At 36.6% G+C, this 22614-nt stretch overlaps 1 protein-coding gene across 1 annotated transcript in view; it reads left to right on the top strand.

Annotated features, from left to right (window-relative positions):
* PKHD1 (PKHD1 ciliary IPT domain containing fibrocystin/polyductin) overlaps positions 1-22614 on the top strand; it is a 629203-nt gene that overhangs the window by 571557 nt on the left and 35032 nt on the right. Inside the window, 3 exon segments of the mRNA XM_021937365.2 lie at positions 10168-11185; positions 20569-20704; positions 21674-21761. Coding sequence (XP_021793057.2) covers positions 10168-11185; positions 20569-20704; positions 21674-21761 — 1242 coding nt within the window.

Below are 22614 nucleotides of genomic sequence, written 5' to 3'. Positions count from 1 at the left end.
CTGCTTACATGTGCTTTATTTTTGCCTCACGCCAAAATTAAAATATGAGGGTTGATTAAAGGTGACCTAGGAAAATGAATGATAAGATACTGACAAACCACCCCATCCCTTAGTCACTGGTAAACTCTGAATATATATATATATATATACATGCACCACACACACACACACACATACACACACACACACATATATATTTTCAATTTATGAAGACCAGGATTTCAATTCTGGCTACAAAAGTGGACAATTAACATTACTTGTTGATAATCCTTAGGCTATTGTCTTTGTTAAATATGTGGCTATATCTTTATACTCCTGGGATAGTATGATAAAATATTAAAAGGGCCAAATGAAGACATAACACAGCAAATGGACTCTTGCCAAATATGTAATATGACAAATCGTCAAAAACTTTTCCATGTGTGCCTGTCAATAAATTGTGTGAGAGAACTTCTAGTTATTACAGCTCCTCTCTCACAGGATAAATCATCACCCTGAATCTTAAGTCCAAACTCAGGCCCAAAGGGGAGTTATTTAGACTACATTTAACTTTGCCAAAGGGACAGGCAGAGGTTTAGAAGTATGCCTTTTTTTCTTCTTCCTCGTCTTCATCATTACTACTAAGTAATTATACTGAGTTAAAATTGCTGTGACTCAAGTTTTTTATCTATGAACTATGGATAATTAAACTTGCTATTAGGAAGTTTTAGGGAAAGGAAGTAGAGAAGGAAGAAAAGAATTGAAGAAGGAAGAAGGAAGGAAAAGAGGAAGGAAGGAAAAGAGGAAGAAAGACCACCAGCCTTATGTCTTGAGCGCATCTTTGTAGTGAGGTCAAAGCTTCTTCTTTGCTATTCTAATCTCTATCCTGGCCTGTCCCACTTCCAAGCACCACACCCATCAGTCTGTGGGCTTCTTAACAGATATATCTGTACCTATAGCTCTCCTAAGCAATCATTATGTGTTAGCTGAAATGACCATGGGGTGACCACCATCCTGCCACATAAGATCTCCTTAAACAGTATACCCGAGCCTCCCATTGATAAAAACTGTGGGAAACCCTTCAGGCTCCTCTGATAGTCCCTAATTTTTACACCACTATTAGTATAAGGAGGCAATATGTTTTTCTTAATATCCCGGCTTGCCTCAGTCACTACCTACAAGTCTGCCACTCTCTATCTACCATCTCTAGAATACACATCTCGTTCCCAATCCATTCACGGGCTCGCTCAACCTTTTACTCCATTCCTCCAAAAGTTGTTCCTGGTGCTGTGAGAAAGTTTGAATTTGGGATCAGCAAACTTTTCTTTATTTTCAAAGAACATTCTTCTCACTTGTTTACCTCAACTGGAACCTAGCCATCTTCTAAAGATGCCACTCTTTTTAAAGCCTCTTTAAGCCACACTCTCAACCCTTAAGGTGTCTTTCATGTTTCCATGCTGCTCTCATGCCCTATATAATATCCTTTAATAAAACCCCTACCCCTCCGAGGCTGACACCATCTGGCTGACTACCTACTTCACGAGTCTTATTGACATAATCGGAAGGCTCTTCACTCCCTGAAGGCCAAAGAAACTGGATCACTGTTCTTCTTCATCCTCACTCTTTCGTGATTTTCTTAAGGTGGATAACTCATTCAAAACCTTGACTGCTGTGAAAATGAACAAGGACTATGCAAAGAACTGGCAATTGTTATTTATCTGAACTTGCTATGGCAAGAGAGTCAGCCACTATCGCTTCAACTTGGTAGAGATGCAAAGGCACACAGAAAAGCAGGAAAGCTTAAAGAGGCTTTAAGAGTGTGGAAAAAAGGGAAAGCTTCAGGTTAATGCTTTGATTAATGCTGTTGGCGTGGGGAAGCTGGACACAGGCAAACTAGAAGTGGGGCATCCTATGTGATTGGTTATGGATACATATTTTGCTTTCTCTGATTGGTTCTAAGTTGGAAACTGAGGCAAAAATTGGGGAATTATCAGGGAAAACAGGGAAGCTGACAGTTATTAATCAAGTTCTGGCTGTTTGAGGCGTGTGGTTGCAGGGATTATTATTTGGTCTTCTAGGACTGGTTACTGCTGCTTGTTGGTCAGAGTTCTATTTTGGTATCTGGTCTAGACATTGTCAGTTTATATATTATCTCTCATTGTTCATCTCATCTTCAAGTCCTCTCTAGAAGAATACCAGACACAGAGAACGCCTTCAGTAAATGTTAACCATTGTTGTTAGTATTTCCTATCAGATATGCTTTTCCCCCCACTGTACCTTACTATTCACTGACACAGTGACAGCATTGAGATTGTCATGATGACTGGCCTTAAAAATCATGAATTTAAGTACCCTACTTTCAAGGAATAATTCAGGTCTTTCTAACTCAGTTGTTCAAGAGTCCCTTCCTTGTGGCCGTAAACTCATTGCCATGTGCATTTTTCTTTCTCCTTTTTTTTTTTTTTTTTTGGTGATGGAGTCTCGCTCTATGGCCCAGGCTGGAGCGCAGTGGCGCGATCTCAGCTGACTGCAAACTCCGCCTCCAGTGTTCATGCCATTCTCCTGCCTCAGTCTCCTGAGTAACTGGGACTATGGGTGCCCGCCACCGCACCCGGCTGATTTTTTGTATTTTTAGTAGAGACGGGGTTTCACCATGTTAACCAGGATGGTCTCGATCTCCTAACCTCGTGATCTCCTAATCCCTCCCAAAGTGCTGGGATTACAGATGTGAGCCACCGTGCCCGGCCGCCATGTACATTTTTCTAACATGCATGAGTGCCTTCCCTTCATTTCCCTTCTTATGCAGCTGAAATGAACTATGCTTTCTTATCATCACTTCTTTGTATATACCTTTAAAACCTGTGACTCTTTGTCCTTCGCATAGCCGGGCATGAACCCAACCTTGAATAAACTCAGCCATTCTATTTGTCCATTCCATCTTACTGGGTATAGCCAAAGCAAGTACACATCCATTCTCCACAACACAAGCCGACTAAATTTTCTGTGAAGATGATTAAGATTAGGTTTCAGGCTCTTCACTTACATGGGCCCCTTCCAAGGCTCCAAAACGAATCTCAGCTATGTGTTTGCATAGATCTGTGCTTTGTAAAATTTTCAAAATTAACATATTTTAACCAGAATTAGGATAATTCTCTCTTTCCACTCTAAATATTCCTTCATCATAAGTGGTGGGGGTTGAGCCACAGTGGACTAACTACAGCATTTTTGAAATCTAGCTAAGGGGAAATTGAATTGGACATGCATTTGATTTGGGCTTAGTAGGGTGTGATTTATGTGGTTCCTAATCACTTCTATCTAAAATTATTAGTAGACATATATGTCAACTTACCCAGTGCTGCAACACACAGAAGCCAGACCCTAGGTCACACTGGTTTATGAACATATCCTAAAGCATGGGGAGAAAGTGAAAAGTATAAGAGTTGTAGGACTGGGGTAACAGTCCAATAAAAGCTACTCTGTGAACATTTATTCAAGTATTACAGCTCATACATGAGAAAACCTTTCTGAGAGACTTCCCACATTTGACAAAAATTCTAAACATTTACACATACCAATAATGAGTTGTGAAGCTGAAAGAAATTCTTCTAAACTAACAATGAAATTATGGAAAACAATGTCAATCATCCAAGCTATAGAAAAAACTAAATTATCTTTCTATCTTCTCTATAAAAAGTATTACAACATTGTTGTTATATGAAGAAACAACACAACAGTTAAACAATAAAATATAGGAAAAATGATACAGAGGTGAGCTGGGTAGTATACATCGTACCTTTGCTTAGATTTTATCATGTTTGTGGTACTTATGAGGTTTTTAAAACATAATTGTGTTGTGATTTTTTTTTATCATTTTAAATAATTCATTCCCACTCCAAATTTTAAATTCATACCTTTGTACCTACTTTTATAGAATTGTTCCCTCCATTGTACAAGCACTAAAATAACAGAAACACTAAGTTTGCACCTCTTTCACAATGACTGTTTTATACCATCTTCTCAATCCACAAACATTTCACCCAACTTTCCTGCCCTTCATCTTAGCCCCCAATACTCACCCTCATACTTGACTTTCTGTCAATAACCATGCTTGCCTCACACCTCCCAGCAGATAGAGTGCTTTCAATCTCCCACACACCTCCACATGCACTTACACTCTCTGCTCTCCTTCCTGCTCCATGGGAGATGAAGTCTTTCAACCTATCCAATCCCATCTTTAAGAGGTCTGTGGACCCCATTCTTCTTTAGCCTCTCAGAGAGCTTACTGTGTCAGTCATCCACTCCCTCCAACATTAGTCTCTTTCTTTTTATGAGTTCTCTATTATCTACAGCACCTCAGCTTGCATCTAAACACAACAATCTACCTTTTCGAAATGTACATTTTAAGATACTCTGAATTATAATATCTGTGCATGAGCTGTTTCTCACAGTTTCATTGTGAGTGTCAGACTGTTTTATTCCAATGACATTAAAGGTAAAAGAACCTACTTTTCAGCTCATGTAAGGCACTTCATTTGTACAGAATCCTTATTGTCAAAGCTCTAAGGTAAAAATTCTTGCTGAAATAGGCTTGTATTATCAGAGATGACTAATTGTGTGGAGGGATTATTTAATTTGTGGGGTTTTTTGGGGTCTGTTTTAACTTTCTTTATAAAAGGAAAATTTTCTACTTATCCGCAATAATGTATCTGATGTACAAATCATTTTTCCCCTCAGTGGGTAAAGCTACTTGTATACAGCTTCATCTCTGTAAAGAGTTTGGGGCAGTCACATCCCAATCATCATTCTCATATTCCTATCAAAGAAACCTCAGCTCTGACTTCTGAGAAACATTGGGCTAGAAAAAGTATATCTGTCACAAGACTACCTAGCCTTAAAATATAACTAATTGGTTGTTTATTACAGATTTTTTTTGTACAGTTTTTTTCCTAGGGTAGAAAACATTGTGAAGGGTATATTCTGGAGAAATATATGTTGTATGTTTTGTCAAGAAGATCTGAACCGAAGTAATTTAAATATTCTTTATTCTTACCTTGAATCAAAATGAGTATATTTTTCATTTTTGGGGAGTGTAGAAAGGAAACAATGATGAGAATATTTTATAATAACTAGTATTTGATGAAACTGTTTCTTTAAATAAGAAGATACTAATTATTAACTTTGTGAAGGTTATAGGGGTAAATCTCCAACCAGATATGAGAAATCAAAATCCATGTGGTTCTTTCATAGCAAGGTGTTCATACACAGAGGTTTAAAACATAAACATAGGAGAAAATAGGAATAAAAACAATGCGTGTAATTGGCACTGCACTAGTTCCTTTGCAATCAGGAAGGTAATTGGCTAAGTTTAAACAAGCAAATAACTAACACATCATTGAGAAGCCTGGCATTTGATCTCTAGTTTTAGCACAGTGCTTAATAATAACAATATGGCAACTAGCTCCTTATTATTGAAGAGAGAGGAGCCATAGTAACAAAATCTTACTGCATGCACAAGGAATCCAAATAAATGTTTATTCAATTCCTTACCACAATCTAGGGTTTGTAATTAAATTCACACAAAATTCCAATGGGTCATAAAGATTTGTGACTTTTCATTGTCTATTATCTTATTCCTGAGTTTCCTCATGGACCGGGCCTGAGCTAAAATCTCCAGGGTGTGCAAAGTCTCTGCATCACACACTTCCAACAGAGATTGTGCTCTCTCGAGCTCCAACCCAGCACGAGTCAAACCCTTCTCTCCTTCTGTCTCTTTCTCTCCCTCTCAAGCTCCTGCCTTCTATCTAGGTAGTTTGTCATATTCTTTTTCATCAAGTGTCATGACTGAATAGTGGAATGGGGAACTTTGGATCCTTAGGGCAGAAATGGCTTGGGTGACCAGCCTTTATGATGGATTGGTTTCTGGGTGGAATATGTAAACATAAATAAATAAGTAAAAAAAGAATCATATCACTGGGCCTCTTTGAAGGTATACATCCTACTAGTATAGCTCCTGTACCTTATTACTCCAAAAAATGTTAATTACATTTTAAAAGGCCATTTTTAAATTATTTTGGCCTTGGAAATTACCTGTCATAAGGAATGGAGGTATGAAAGAAACACTTATGTTCCTCCATGTGTATTTGTTTAATGAATAGAGGAATTGTTCCAAATATGTTTTATTACAACAGAACCTGTTGTGGACAAATCAACTATGTGATACAATAGCAGAAGAAAATTTATAAAAGTATAGTCAGCCATAATTTCAATCTTATGGATACATGTGAAAAAGATGCATTACAATATTGCCTAACATATATTAGAAATCAATTTAGAGGATGATACAATAAATTTTTGTGATATACTCAATTATAATTGTTACGCTGAGTTGACTTAAAATATATTTGCACTATACAGTAAGAGTTATTATTAGACACTTGACAAGAACACATAAAGTGATTTGAAGAATAGGAATTTTGAAAAGGACATTACATATCAATCAACTAATTTATATATTAAAACCATCTACTCTGCTTGCAGTAGAATGTTGACCCTTGTGGTGATTTAGAGATAAGATACTGTCCCTGGCCTGGAGAGATAACCCTTAAGAACACTGATGCCTACTAATGTCATGTGATTTATCAAATTACATACAGTTAGATGGTAGCAGAGAATGATTGAGAATCATCAACAAAGGATGTGATTGTTTTAGTTTAATTATTTATTTATAATTCTAACAGAACTGTACATCTCTAGAGGTCACTTTAAGACATTATATCTCCTAGATGAGAAGCAGGAAGAAGAAAGCCGGAGATTTATAAAATTGGATGGAATGTGAGTGATTAATCAATGACATCAGCATGGCTGAAAAAAATGTATAAAAAGGAGAGTGAGCTGCCAAGTTTAGAAAAGGGGAACCACTGTGATTTGAAGATCTCCCATGAGGAAATGTTACCTAACTATCTTACTTGGAAAAGATATAACTGTAATAGAGACTGGTGCATCAGGATCTCAAAACAAAATTTGTAGGGCCGTTAAGACCATGCAATTAATTCCCTTCATACTGGATCCATGCTTCTGAAGACAACTCTTGATTAACATTAGAGTTATCCTATGATATAATCACAGGGGAAAAAAACCACAACGTGAAAGTGACTATTCCTTTAAATTTGATAATTCAATTTTTATTTAATCATTTAGCATTCAATGTAATGAATCCAATTTCATTAAGAGACATAGAACAGGCCAAAATTTCTGTTTTATCTTCTGTCAATTTTAAAGAAATTTGTCTACTTTATCTAAATTGTTGAATGTGTTGGCAAATGCTTGTTTGTAATAGTTTCTCATTTTTTCTTCTGCAGAATCTGTAATGATAATCTTTCTTTCATTCTTGAAATTGGTGATTTGTATTCTTTTTATTTTGATTAGTCTAGGAAGGGTTAGTCAATTTTGTTGCTGTTTCCTCAGAACCGCTTCCTCTGTTGTTTTATATTGTTTTGTTGTTGTTTCTTTTCTAATTCATTGATTTCTGCTATCATATTGACTATTTCCTTTCTTTCACTTTGTTGTGCTCTTTTTCTAAATTCCTTAAAATTCTTTTAGACATGCAAGTCTTGTATTTTTTCTAGCTTTTATGAGACATAATTGACAAATACAATTTTAAATATTTAGGATATACTATAGATATACTATGTAATGTGATGTTTTGATATGCATATACATTGTGAAAGCTAATTAATATATCCATTACCTCATATTACCTTTTTGCTTGTGTGTGTGTGTGTGTGTGTGATGAGAATATTTAAGATCTACCTTCTTAGCAAATTTTAGTTATACCATACAGTATTATTAACTACAATCACCATGCTGTCCATTATATCTTTTTTTCAAAATTCTTGAGGTAGTACCATAGGGCATTGCTTTTAGATAATTCTTCTTTGCTTATATAAGCATTTAACACTATAAATTTTCCCATAAAAGCACTGTTTTAACTTCATTCCAAAAATTTTAATGTAGTAGAATTATAATTATTGTTGTTTTAAGTATTTTATAATTTTCCTTGTAACTTTTAATCACCCCTGTTTTTGCTATTATTGTTGAAGAAAAAGTAAATCATGTGCCCTACTCTTGAACCAACACTTTGGTAGTTAAATTTATTAACACTATGGACAGGTTTAGCATAGATTTATAATTATATCATGTGGATGGAAGGATATAGGAAAGACTAGATTATACGCAAATCTAGTATTTCCTACATTAAAAATAATTTGATTTTTTGTTCCATTTCTTAGGCTACTTTTATGAACTTGCACTAAGGCAAATTTTAAAAATCTAGAAAACAATACAGAATGATTTTGTGAATATAAATTTTAAGTCAAAGAAATTCTTTGTTGGAAAACAAAATATCCCTGTGGACAACAAAATATCCCTGTGGATTCAAAACAAGAACTATTCTAGCTTCATAGAGGCACTATTAGGAATGGTGGGAATAATGAATAACACTGTTCCTTTAAATGTTTTTATTAACCCTCACCATCCTCAACTTGGGCTCCTTAATATCAACAACTTCCCAAGTTACTACTTTCTTCTTTCCCTCTTCTTGTATTTCTTTACTTTTTATGTCTGGGGAAAAATAGAGTATGAGAAAATTATATAGTTTGACATCCAAACTCTTTCACAATCTGGTCAGATACACCTCTTCAATTTTAATATGCCTCCATAATTTCTCTGTTTCACCCATTCCCCTCCATCTACCTCTTCTCCCATTCACTAGGATGATACTACCCCTTCTCTTGTACCCTATTTCTATTATGGGGCTATAATATTGTGAGATTCTTTCTATATCTATATCTATATTTAAATCTGTATCTATATCTGTATCTAGATCTATATCTACACCTAGATCTATATCTATATCTACACCTGTATCTATATTTCTGGTTCCTGAGGCAGAGCTACTAAAATCAGTAGTGCTAGGAGACTCTTTTGTTCGAATATTTGATCTTTGACTCTGGTTGCTGACACAGAAGCCCTAAGACATTTGTAATTCCCCGAGTGATAGAAACATCCGATACAAGGTTCCTAAATCCCTTGGAATTTCCTGGGTGATAGGAATGTCTTTTTTTTTTCTGACAAGCTGATGCCTCAACTACTGGATAGCCTCAGGATAGGGACTGGTTGCCAGGGGAACCAACCATGTGACTAGAGGGTTGGAACTTCAAGCCTCATCTCCTCACCATCCCCATCTCAGGGGAAAGGAGAGGGTCTGAAGGTTGAGTCAATCACCAACAACAAATAACTTAGTCAATCATACCTACATAATGAAGCCTCCATGAAAGCCCAAAAGGACAGGATTAGAAGAGCTTTCAGGTGGCTGAACACATGGAAATGTCTTGAGGGTGGCACATGCAGAGAGGGCATGGAAGCTCCATGTCCCTTCCCACATGCCTTGTCCTATGCATCTCTTCCATCTGTCTGTTCGTCTGCATCCTTTATAATAAATGAGAAAACATAAGTAAATGTTTCCCTGAGTTCTGTGAGCCTCTCTAGCAAGTTAATTGAATTCAAGGAGGGAGTCATGAGAGCCCTGATTTATAGCCAGTTGTTCAGAGGCACAGGTCACAACCTAAGATTTGCAATTGGTGTCTGAAATAGGGGCATGCTTGTAAGACTGAGCCCTTACCTTGTGGAGTCTGCACTAACTGTTTAGTATCAGAATTTGGTTAAATTATATGACACCCAGTTTGTATCCACTGGAGAATTGGTTGTTGGTGTGGAGAAATACCTACATATTTTGGTGACCAGAGGTGAGGTATTTTGTGTTATATGGAATGTGTGAGAGTAGCAAAAAATAGTTTATCTTGTTTTTCTCTCAGGGGCCCTTGATAATTATTTAATTGTCTTGACTCTTTTACTTCTTCAACTCCTTTTCTCAGTTATTATCTCCATTATTAACTTTAAATAACATATTATGTAACATGTACTTTAAAAATACATTAAAGAACTATTATTTAATGTACTTATCTTTTTATATTTTGCCCCAATCTTCCTTACATTCTCAGTATCTGGCACAATTAGATGTTTAATAAATATTTTATCAGGTTATAGATGATGGCGACAGTGATGGATTACAAATCATCATTGAGAGATTGTAATTCACATATAGCTTGTTTTGTTTCTTTTCTTTTATAGGTACATATAGAGAAGAACAGAAATGTACATACCGATTTCTGATGCAAGGATTCGTCTGCAAACAGACTGACCAAGTGGTCCTAATTCTTGATGGCGCTGATGCCACTTGGGCAATTCAGAAGTTATATCCAGTTGTATCTGTGACTAGTGGTTTTGTTGACATCTTTAGTAGTGTAAATGCCAATATTCCCTGCTCTACCTCTGGGTCCGTGTCTACTTTCTATTCTATCTTACCCACCAGGCAAATCACCAAGGTCTGCTTCATGGATCAAACTCCTCAAGTTTTGCGTTTTTTTCTATTGGGGAACAAAAGTACCTCCAAGCTTCTCTTGGCTGTATTCTACCATGAGCTCCAGAACCCCCACGTCTTCTTAGGGGAAAGTTTTATACCACCCACTCTGGTTCAGTCAGCTTCCTTATTGCTGAATGAATCTATTGGTGCCAACTATTTCAACATCATGGATAACCTCTTGTATGTTGTACTACAAGGAGAGGAGCCCATTGAAATACGCTCAAGTGTTTCCATTCACTTGGCCCTCACTGTGATGGTTTCAGTCTTAGAAAAAGGCTGGGAAATAGTAATACTCGAAAGACTAACTAACTTCTTACAGATTGGCCAAAACCAAATCAGGTTTCTTCGTGAGATCCCTGGCCATGAAGAGACCTTAAAGGCCATTGCTGACAGTAGAGCAAAAAGAAAGCGCAATTGCCCGACTGTGACTTGCGCTAGTCATTATAGAAGAGTCAGTCAACGTAGGCCTCTCATGATGGAAATGAACTCATATAGGTCTTCACCCCCAACGACTGTGGAAACTATGTCAAAAGTGATTGTCATTGAAATTGGTGATTCGCCAACAGTAAGGAGTACTGGAATGATTTCATCCTTATCAAGTAACAAATTACAGAACTTGGCTCATCAAGTCATCACTGCTCAACAGACTGGGGTACTAGAGAATATTCTGAATATGACTATTGGGGCCTTACTAGTTACTCAGTCAAAGGGAGTCATTGGCTATGGGTAAGTACTAATTATATTCACATCCAAATGAGGGTGAGGGCTGATTTTTTAGGTCCATATTGACATATGTTGCAAAAGGGCTGATTTTTTAGGTCCATATTGACATATGTTGCAAATGTCAATGTACTTACACTGAATCATATAACTCGTCTGCTTTTTAAGAATAAAAATTCAAAGTGTCATTTAAAGACTTAAATTCTTAGTTTTTAGATTGTGTATTAAATTCATATTTTTCATGATTATTCTATTTCCAAGGTGGTAGAAGACATTATATTTTGATTCCTTAAAGTGAAAAGCATGCGGGAAGAGATTTTTTGGAAGCAACTTGTTTTTAGTTCATTTGATCATTTATTTATTTATTTAATGAATTTAAGCAATAGACTAGGTTCTAGGGTTGGTAAAGTGAAATAGATATTATTCTGTTGCTACTGCTATATCATTTTATTTGTGATAGTGCTAATAAGCTATTAGTATTTAATGGGTAGTGATTACTTCTATACAACCATCAACCATCTCCAATGGATGTGGAATTCGGTAGAACTTAAATAAAAAGCAAAACTAAAAAGAAAACCACGTCCTCACACTTGGATAAATATTCAGCTAATACATTGATTGTCCTTTTGTACACAAAGCAACATATCTAAGTGAAAGTTTAGCTAATGTTTTTGTGTTTATAATAGAGATAGATGTTCCTCTTTCCTGCTATACATTGATATATAGAGAAGATGAGAAAAAATACAAGCATATTTTTCTGGACCCGGTTGATTTTAAGGCCTTTGGGAATTGTTAACTTAAAAGGTACTCATAGCTTATTATTATCACAACTTACTCAATTTTGGATATTTTTGTCAACTACCAAACCTTCACCATGTTAGTGACGTTATAATATTATGTATGGTGGTATGAGGATTAGAATGCTTAAAGGAATGATGCTGATGGATGTTAGCTTACATTTAAGTATTTTTCCATTAGCCCAATTTTATTTAGGTCCCACTGAGTTCTTGTAAGTATATTATAAGTATACATACATGAATAATTTTTGTCTAGAGAGAAAGAGAGTCAGTTTATTGCTTAATTTTATTTAGATTTTACAGTACTGAGCTTTCTAAAAGGTGGTAATTCCAAAATAACTGATTTTATATTATATATAAAAGAAGACTCAGTGAATAATGTGCTTTTAACTAGAAACAGAGAAAAGTCAATGAGTAGAAGCAATAGAGCTACGTCAGAGGAAAACCAGCAGAGAGTGGATCCAGCACAAATTTAGGTATATACACACATATATGTAGGGCATGCCATTCTATCATGAAGAAATGAAATAGTTTCAGAGAAAAGATTGCTTTTATTTGTTACCCACCATTTGTCATAGCCATCATGTTTTTTTACTTTTGACTCAGTTATTTCTGATTTAATAAGAAAGAGTTGAAAGTGTAAAATATAGAATTGATTTTGTCTTGCAATGTGTTCTATCCCCCTATCTCTCTCTTTTTCTTTAGTATTTTAAAAGATATTTTCTAGACATAAGGCAAAGATTAAATCTTCTGAAGATAAGGAAGGGCTGCTTCTTAAGTATATCTGAACAAACCTCTCCCGAATGAGAAATGCCATATCCTATGGCATTCAGTGAGAATTAGCAAGGTTTCTCATGTTTCCCAGTGTTGCACAGTATGATAAAAAACAAAACAAAACAAAACCATAAAACCTGACACAGGCCCCAGAGCCAGCCTTGTTTCTTTCAGCTTTATCACAGTCAGCTGGGTTTTCCACTGAACTCACTAGAGGGCTATTGACGAGCCAATGAACTGACCTTAAGCCAGCAGAAATGAGTCTAGGAATGCAGTGCTTTCATGGAAAAGTACCAAGGATGTTCTCCAGTGGTTTGCTCTTGTTAATTTAATGGGGTTATATGCATTTCAACAAATTCAGGCCATACTGGACACATTTTTCTAAGAGAGTACTAGCTACTTTCAAAAGCTACCAACTTTGGGCCGGGTGTGATGGCTCACACCTATAATCTCAGCACTGTAGGAGGTGGAGGTGGGTGAATAGCTTGAGTCCAGGAGTTTGAGACCCACCTGGGCAACATGGTGAACCCCATCTCTACAAAAACACAAAAATTAGCTGGACATGATGGTACATGCCTGTAGTCTCAGCTACTTGGAAGGCTGAGGTGGGAGGATTGTTTGAGCCTGGGAGAGGAAGGTTGCAATGAGCTGAGATTGTGACACTACACACCAGCCTGGGTGATAGAGCCAGATCTTGTCAAAAAAAAAAAAAAAAAGAAAAGAAAAGAAAGAAAGAAAGAAAGAAGCTACCAACTCTGTTTTGTGGGAAGAGTTGGAGTAGCTGTCTACTTTCAAAGTACATAATACACAGCGAACTGGCCTCTTCTGGTCTTTATCCTCCTCTAGAGGCATCTGGATTCAAGCTTCCTCTGCTTAGCTAAGTTTCCATCACCATGTTTTCCAACTTCCAAAACTTTGTTGACCTCCGTTGTCGTTTGTTGTCTTCTTGCATGCGCCATGGTGGTATTCTGCACCTATCAACCCGCTATTTATGTTTTAAGCCCCACATGCATTAGGTATTTGCCCTAATGCTCTCCCTTCCCCTGCTCCCCACCCCACAACAGGTTCCGGTGTCTGATGTTCCCCTCCCTGTGTCCATGTATTGGCATTATTCACCTCCCACTTATGGGTGAGAACATGTAGTGTTTGGTTTTCTGTTCCTGTGTTAGGTCGCTGAGAATGATGGCTTCCAGCTTTGTCCATGTCCCTGCAAAGGACATGAATCATTCTTTTTTACGGCTGCATAGTATTCCATGGTGTATATGTGCCACATTTTCTTTATCCAGTCTGTCATTGGTGGGCATTTGGGTTGGTTCCAAGTCTTTGCTATTGTGAATAGTGCTGCAATAAGCATAGGTGTGCATAGGTCTTTACAGTAGAATGCTTTATAATCCTTTGGATATATACCCAGTAGTGGGGTTGCTGAGTCAAATGGTATTTCTTGTTTTAGATACTTGAGGAATTGCCACTCTGTCTTCCACAGTGTTTGAACTAATTTACACTCCCACCAACAGTGTAAAAGTATTCCTATTTCTCCAGAGGCTCACCAGTATCTGTTGTTTCCTGACTTCTTAATAATTGCTGTTCTGACTGGCATGAGATGGGATCTCATTTTGGTTTTGCAGGGACCTCAATTCTATAGTAATAGGAAATACATTCTTCTAACAACCTGTTTGGAAGTGAACTCTTCAGCAAACCCAGCCAAGCCTCTTTGGACTCCTGGCCCACTCCCTGGAGATAACACATTGGTGTTACTGTAAGCCGCTGACTGTGGTAATTTGTTATACAGCAATAGAAACTAATATGCCATGTCACATAAAGCTCTTTGTTCATGACATTGCCATGAACTTTGGGCTATTAAAACAGTTACCATGAGGGTGAGCATGACACTGTGGGAGTGTTTATCTGTGTATGCGCAACATGTATATACTTATCACATTAGTAGTGTGTTTTTAAGTTCCCTCATTCTGCATAAGGAGCACCCTATCAGGTTACTTTGGAATAGAGAAGAAAACCAGGAGAGCCAATAAATTATACAAGTCTTTTGGCATTCAGTCACCTTTAACATTTTCTCTTCTGCATCTTCTCCTCTTTATGCATGCTGGGCACCTGCTTTCTAGAAGACAGCTGTTTGGAGCATGAAATAGTAGACTCTTTCTATCAGCAAGGAAGTATGTTCTTTTCAAGACCGGCAGAATGTTCATCCTAGAAGAGATTCCTATACTACTGGCTTGTCTCTGTTCTTCTCCATGACAAAAACCACAACTTTACCATTAAAGAGTGTTTTTACATCATTCCTTCTTTTCACTGCAGTACAAATACGCTACTTTGTTTAATTGGGTCAATGGCAAAATTATTGCAATCTTACTTCATATGTGTGGCTTCGTGGGAAAGTGAGATGTTCTACGTAAGCAAGCTTTCTATACAATTAAAAATTGTTCCATTAATAACAAGCATTTTTAAGTCTTCAACTCTTAAACATTAAAAAAGACAAAGATTGCATAATATTCAGACTTATTAAATGGGAAATAATGTAGACTATTCACCTTTGTTATGATGATTCATGGTCATCATCAAATCTGTCATTTACTTCACAATCCTGTTTTTGCAGTGATGCCCTTGAGTACTATTTTTCGTATACTGAATGGCACCAGACCACTACATCTTTAATTCTTGTCCTGCAGTTTATATTTTTTTCTGCTATTTTATTGTGAACAGGATGTTTATTATAATCTATTGTTGCTGTTGACACATCCACATCCAGAAAAGTTCTAATTCCAAAATCAGATGACACTACCTTAAAATCAATTAATTTAAGAATTATTTGTACACATGGTGAACTCGCAGGTAAATATAATAGACTCTTGAAAGCTTATATTTCAATGTTTTTTATTCCCCAATGTTAACTGAACAGCTATAATGTTCAAAATATCATATGGTCCCTGTAAGAATCTAGAGATTTGAAAATTAATGGATATGAAAAACAGCATTTATTCAACTATTTAATGAGAAGATGTTATACTAAATCTCATTCCATATCTATTACAAATAAATCATTAATTCTCTATGAAGCTGCTTAACCATTAATCCAGTTTTTCATAACATTAACTTGAGTATAAAATGTTAATCTTTATAATATTTATTAGGTGATCAAGGTTTCGACTTATGATTATATTCCCAAGTGTGCCTAAGCACATTGTAAATCACAATAAATTATCATTCAATATATCACATTTAGTGAAAGGTAGCCTGTTTTACTTTTCTACTATTCTAAAACTCCTGTGCAACCAATATCTTGAATTAAATCTCTTCCATTAGAAAGACCTTGAGTGATTTCTGTTTTCCTGAACAGACTTATGACTGCTACAGCTCCCCAGGATAAACAGGAAATTTTGGTTATTTTGCATATGATCTTTAAAAATGCAGAGTTTTCATTCTCCTAGATAAAATAGTCATGCTAGATTTATTATAAAATATTGTTTTAAATGATTTGCCAATTAAAATACTTAGGTTTTTGTCCCCTGATTTTTTGCTTATAATTGATTTTACTTATCTTTCATTGTCCTTATGCCCTGTTAAACCCATCTAGGCTTCCTTAGCAGCTAGTCAACTCCTAAGAGGTGTTTTTGTCCCCTGAATTGTTGGAAGATGTACGGTGTTTATTCTGTGTCTTTATATACTTCTGATCCACCTCAAGTTACACCTAAGGTTACTGAAATCTCATTTTTAAATGAATAATTCCATGGAATCACAAGAGTTTAATCAGAAGTATCACAGAATAGAAGTAAGCACACTGCTTGAGGAGTGCCCCAGAATGTGAAGTTGAAGGCCAAGATGAGTGGTAGTTTTTCAGAGGCAATTAGTGACCTAAGAACAGAGGGAATGCATAATGGGTACTGATTTGGCAAGTGTTACTATAGCAACATGTACTGGGTGCTTACAATATGCCAGGCTTGGAACCGCTAGATCACAGTGCCAGAAAAAAACTGTCAGATCATAAGACATTTCTTCCCTCTTAGGAGTTGGCTATTTGCTAAGGAAGCCTAGATAGGTTTAACAGGGAGCATCAGGACCATGAAAGGTAAGAAAATTGCATCTATCAACTCAGAAGGATAACCAGAAAAGTCATTCTTGTCATACAAATTATATAGAAGGTTATTCTTGAGGGGGAGATCATGGTGTTCTATATCTTTGCATATCTCACAGTGCCTTGAACAATGTTTGTACATAGTAGAAGGGTTAACATATATTTGTTAAATATATAGAAATATGTTCACATTATATTTGTATTTTCCCTATATTAACATAATATATATATTTTAGATTTTTTTAGAATTGACTAAAGAATTTACTTTTTTCTTTCAGGGTACAAAATTGTCCAAAATCATTTTACAATTCAAGTCCCCTTGTGGTACATATATAATATTCGGCCTTATCTAGCCTATTTAAAACAAGAGAGATAAAAAATGCTCAGGACATCCTGAAGCATTCAATCAAAACATGAGGCTTTTTATAGGAACTTGGCTTAGTAGCTTTGAGCAGAAGGTTGAAGACAGAGTATCTCTGATTTCCACCCCAACTTCACCTCACCCCACCCCACCACAGTAGGTCTTGCTGAGAGCCAGTTTTCACTAATAAAATTTATTTGCTCTTTAAGTTTTCCATGCAGATAGAAATAATTCCGTCTTCTACAAGGTAAACATTTCAGATCTGGTGGAATTGAAAAGCAAGAGTTGACATGAATAGGAGTGATCTCTTAATTGGGAAATTTCTGTATTTTCTTGGCTTTTCTCCTTTAGCCTGCATTTAAGTGTTGTAGAAAAAAAAAAATTCTTTCACATACCTAACTGGGTATTGGAAGCTGTTAAATAATGGTAAAAACTGGGATGAATGGAGGGAACTTTTCTCCCCCATTTTTTAAAGTTTGGCTGTAGGTCCTTCTGCCTGCAGGCTACAGTCACATTAGCAGTTGGAAATTGGATAACGACAGCACAATGACAAATCCAGGTTGCTTGCAATAAGTTGCTAATCCCTTTGCTTTAATATTGGAGCAGCATGTAATGATGTTTGGACATCACTCCAGTTTACTGACGACCCCACTGGGGCCAGCAATAGAACCTTACAACTGTCTAACAAGGCGTCAGGTGACTCCCGTCGTCACAGCAACGGACACTGGAATCTAATCTTCCCTCCATCCCTTCTAGCACCCAATAACGCCTAGATTATATAAGTGGCCCATCATTGCTTGGTAACTTGAATCAATTAACGTTAATTCGCACAATGCTATGATGTATTGTGATCACTTTCATTTCAAGGAAGGGGGAGAAATTGCTATAAGTCACCTAAAATGAGGTTGTCTGTGGTGCTGAGGTATTAATTGGGTGTCCATATTAAATGCAAAAGGAGCCCCATCGTGAAAGGAAAGTGGATGAGTGACTCTCTTGGCTGCTATTGACCTATCAGAAGAAGACAGTGCCCTTTTCCTTTGCTTTTATCTATTACAGTTTTCCCTATTGCGTGTCAAGTTGATGTATTATAAAAAATTCATTTGGTGACCTTTCACCCCCTTAGCAGATTAAACAATTTCACTTCGATGGCATCATTAACAGGACCCTGCATTTAATGATGATTTCTCTAAAAGGCCACGGAGATTCGATTTTAAGCTAACAGATTTATTGCACTATTATAACATATCGTAAAAAACTGTACCACCTACAGTCAGGTTTTAGGACAGAAACTGCTTAAGAGTTTATGTGGAGCTTAAAGTGGTATTACCTTGGGATATGCTGCAGCAGCAAGTCTGTGACCTCCAGTGAGATGCTGTTTACATTTAACAAGAGATGTTTGCTCACAATAAACTTTAAAGTGTGTCAGGAATGGGCCTTTTAGCGTGTGTTCAGGCAGTTGGTTTCCCTCCCTTCGTCTCTAGACGTCAATGTACTTATGTCAGAATCTTTGATGGAGTCTTTCAGTTTCTTTAACCCAGACTGCTTGCCTGCATCCTAGCCCCCATCAGAAAGAATTTAAGGAAAAAGATTAGGGGAGAAATAGGATCTGATAACAACGTTAGAATTTTCTAATAACCTGGAACCCACAGAAGGATAGAATTAATAGCATGGATTTTTAAAATCTGGTTTAAATGGTTCCCTTTAAAAAAGGAAAGGAGCCCTAGCCACTCAGGCTAAACAAACTAAGAAATGATGTTGGGGCTAGTGTGTGTTGAATTCCCAGGGAGTGATTCCAGCCAAAACGCCAGGGTCTTCGCTGGTAGATGACTAAAGAGCTTCTTAGGACCACATATTTGCACTCTGCCCGCATTTCCTAGGATTCCTAGGGGAGAAGAAAATTGCTTCCTACGGAAACTTCATATTTAGTGATCCCTTGTATTTGCTCTTCCGCTATTTCTTCTTTCGGAACAAATCTTCGCTTTTTCCTGACATGCACCCTCCACGTTAAATAAATACTTTATCCTTTCCTCCTCGTGTAGGGAAGGGGAGGTAGTTAGGAGATAGAATAGTTGACTTATAAACATTAAATGGGAGAAAGCAAAGTAGGCTATTTTAAAAATAAATAAGTAAATAAATAAATAAATACCTCATGAGACCTGGCCCAGGCTATTGAGGATAACTCATCAAGGAATGCTCTATGTCAGGGTCCTATATATGATATATGATGTCCAGGTGCCTCCATTTAGTTGCCAAACATCTGTTGCATGCCTATGATGTGTAATACACAATAGACTTAATGGGACAATAGGTGTATAATTTTATTTTAATGATGCAAGCTCTGTCATCAAAAATGCCAAAACTCTGAGTGACATATGTTTTACACTGTCATGAATTATATAACTATTTTGTAAGTGTTCCATTTTGCTGCTAAGTCATGTCAGCACTTAGTATGTTCAAAGGAAGTGAGAAGCAATATACCTCGCTGGTTAACCACTCTAGATCTCAGTCAATACTTACTATTTGTAGGACCTTTGGCAAGTTATTCAAGCCTTTTTGGACCTCAGCTTCTTCATATATAAACAAGAGTACCCACCACATAGTGTCATTTTAAAGATGCAATGAAATTATACATGAACACTTTATCATGGAACTTGGTATACAGTACATGCTCAGTAAATGGCAATTATAAGTATTATTCTCCTCAGATGCTTCATGCAACTGAAGTAAATTAATTCATTAATGCTATTAATAGTTATTGAATCCATTTAGTACAAGCACACTCACAGAATATAAATACGGTTTGTTGTGGAGATTAAATGAGCTCTTCTGTGTAAAACAATGGTGTACTGGAGTTTGCTGTTGGGTGTCTCTTCCCAGCTCTGCTCAGTGGTAGTATCTTGTCATCTTGGAATTAGCTATGGTGGTAGAATTTATATCACGGAATTGGAACACACCCACAAATCAGGGCATTATTTGGGAAAGCTGATTTAATAGCTTACTATTGGACGTGTCCATGTCCTCTCATTTTAGTCTGAGGCTTTTATTATTATTATCTATATGAGTTTGAGGCTAATTTTCACTGAGACTTTTGTTTTTTGACTGATTTTAATAAATAATAATAAAAATATACACTCATAATTTGTGATTTTCCCTACCACCCAGTCCATTTTCATTATAGCTAAGAAAACATATCAAATACATACATAATTAACTTTTGCTATAAAGCCATGTTCACTACACAGTGTATTATTTTCTAGAAACACAGACAAATGCAAATATTTTCACTGGTAATAATGGATTGTGGAAAATTGCTACCATAGGGATATATGTAATCCCAAGGATGTATTTTGTTTGTTTTTATATCTGCCAGAAATTCAAGCAGTTTTAAAACTGGGAACTTGATATATATTCGGCCCTATGTACTTTCCGTCCTAGTCCAGCCTTCAGATGGAGAAGTGGGAAATGAGCTTCCAGTGCAGCCACAATTGGTATTTTTGGATGAGCAGGTAACGTTTCACAGGAAGCAATCTGTCTTTAGAGCTAAGTAGCATGTAGCATTCAGTCTGTCTTTTAGAGTGTGTCATCACTGATCCAGATTTACAGAGTGCCCACTGTGTGCAATTTGTTGCACTTAAGAGCTTCTCACTACTTTCACATTTTTCCTTCCACTTCACAGCCTGCCTTCCTTCTATTTTCTCTGGACATTCAGAATTTGATGAAGGGTAAAAATAAAATTCTGATAATTTTCCTCCCCAACCAAATTCTTGAAGCAGGTCTGTCACATCTTCTCTGAAATCTAGCCTTCACAAAGAAGTAGATCTACATCTGAAGAAGTTTTTCATATGTTAATGAAGGAACTTATGACATTATAGATACATTACAGTTTTATGTTTTTTTAAATAATCTCTCTTATATGTGGTTAAGTAAAACAAGAAGTTTCTGTGCTTAATTCTAATTTCAGGCTTTGCGTCCTGATTCTATTTTATCTTTTCAGTATTTACAAAATTCACAGTGAACTATGATTGTTGAATTGGCTTTCTCCTACTTACAAATGCATCCCCTGACATATGTGCAGAGAGAAATCTGTGGCACTGAGGTCCACATTTGGAATCCTGTAAACTTTGATCTAGTCTGGCACTCACCCAGCTCTCTCCTGTTTTCTTCTCTTTACCTTTCCTTTCTTATGAACCTTCAGCACATAGTACCATTCTTTTCTATAAACATAGTTTTCCTTTCCTCTCCTCACTGTTCTGCCCCAACTTGTCTTGCAATAATTTCCTTACTCATATATAAGTTAATTCTGATATATTCTTAACATGAGAAAGACAACATTTATTTATCACTTTCTTTCCTTTATTTCTACTGAATATGTTCTTTATAAAAGCATATATCTGAACCATCTTCTTTCCTAACTTCACAAAATTCTCTTCTGAATCCAACTTTTTCTTTCTCCCTCCTCCTATTCCCATTTCTAGAACCGAAGAGTGGAGTCCCTGGGGCCCCCTTCAGAGCCATGGACAATTTCAGCTTCCCTGGAAGGAGCATCAGACTCAGTGCTAAAAGGTAGGTAAAGTATCTGTAAATTTCAGGTATCTGTTACCACTTTATCTGCACATAAAATATTTGCACCCATTCGGAATTCATAGCAAAATTGGTAATACTGAATTTCTTCAGTAATTTGGAAGGAAACTCCTTCATCCCTAATCTACAGTGTCAGTGTCTGTGAAAAGGAAGATTAGGCTGGCAGGAAATCCCAAAGTCACCACCTTTTCTCTCCCTTCCCTTTCACAATAAAGCAACATTTTCAACATATCTGTATCCTTAAGGTAGTGTAAGGAAAAGTGCATGGCATTTTTGGGTGAGTATCAAATCCTAGGTTTTCTGCAGTCCACTCAGTGCCCCCATGACACACCCTTATTTGGTACAGTATTATGGACTGGGCCAGGGAGCAATTTACCAAGTACAGTATGATTTCTATGGGGAAATAGAAAGGCTTGCTCTCAGTGGTATGAAGAATAAATGTGATGATAAATGCAAAAGCAGCTGACCCATAGCAGCCCTCAGAGTTAGTTTTTCTCCTTTTGATCTTTGTCTATCCTCTTTTGCCTTCCTGTTCTATCCCAGAACCACTGCCAGCTCCACTTACTTTCCTTGAAGCTTGTTTATGTGAAAATCTATTTAAAATGCAGATTTCTACTAGGCCTAAGATAGTTTGGCTACATATTCTGCAGAAGGACCCAAGAATGTACATTTTAGGGCCTGGTCTAGAGAGAAGCAAGCAGGTATAACATGGTTTTTATGGGAAAAATAGTTTCTGAGTTCTAAATTCCTATCTAACCCCCTCACACACAAAACCATTGAAATACACCCTACTCAAAGAGGCACATATTTCTTTATTATGAAATAGTTCAATCAT

This window comes from Papio anubis, chromosome 6 (genome assembly GCF_008728515.1).
Source record: "Papio anubis isolate 15944 chromosome 6, Panubis1.0, whole genome shotgun sequence".
Lineage (NCBI taxonomy): Eukaryota > Metazoa > Chordata > Mammalia > Primates > Cercopithecidae > Papio > Papio anubis.
Note: the sequence above shows the minus strand (reverse complement) of the source record. Positions and strands in the feature narration are given on the sequence as shown.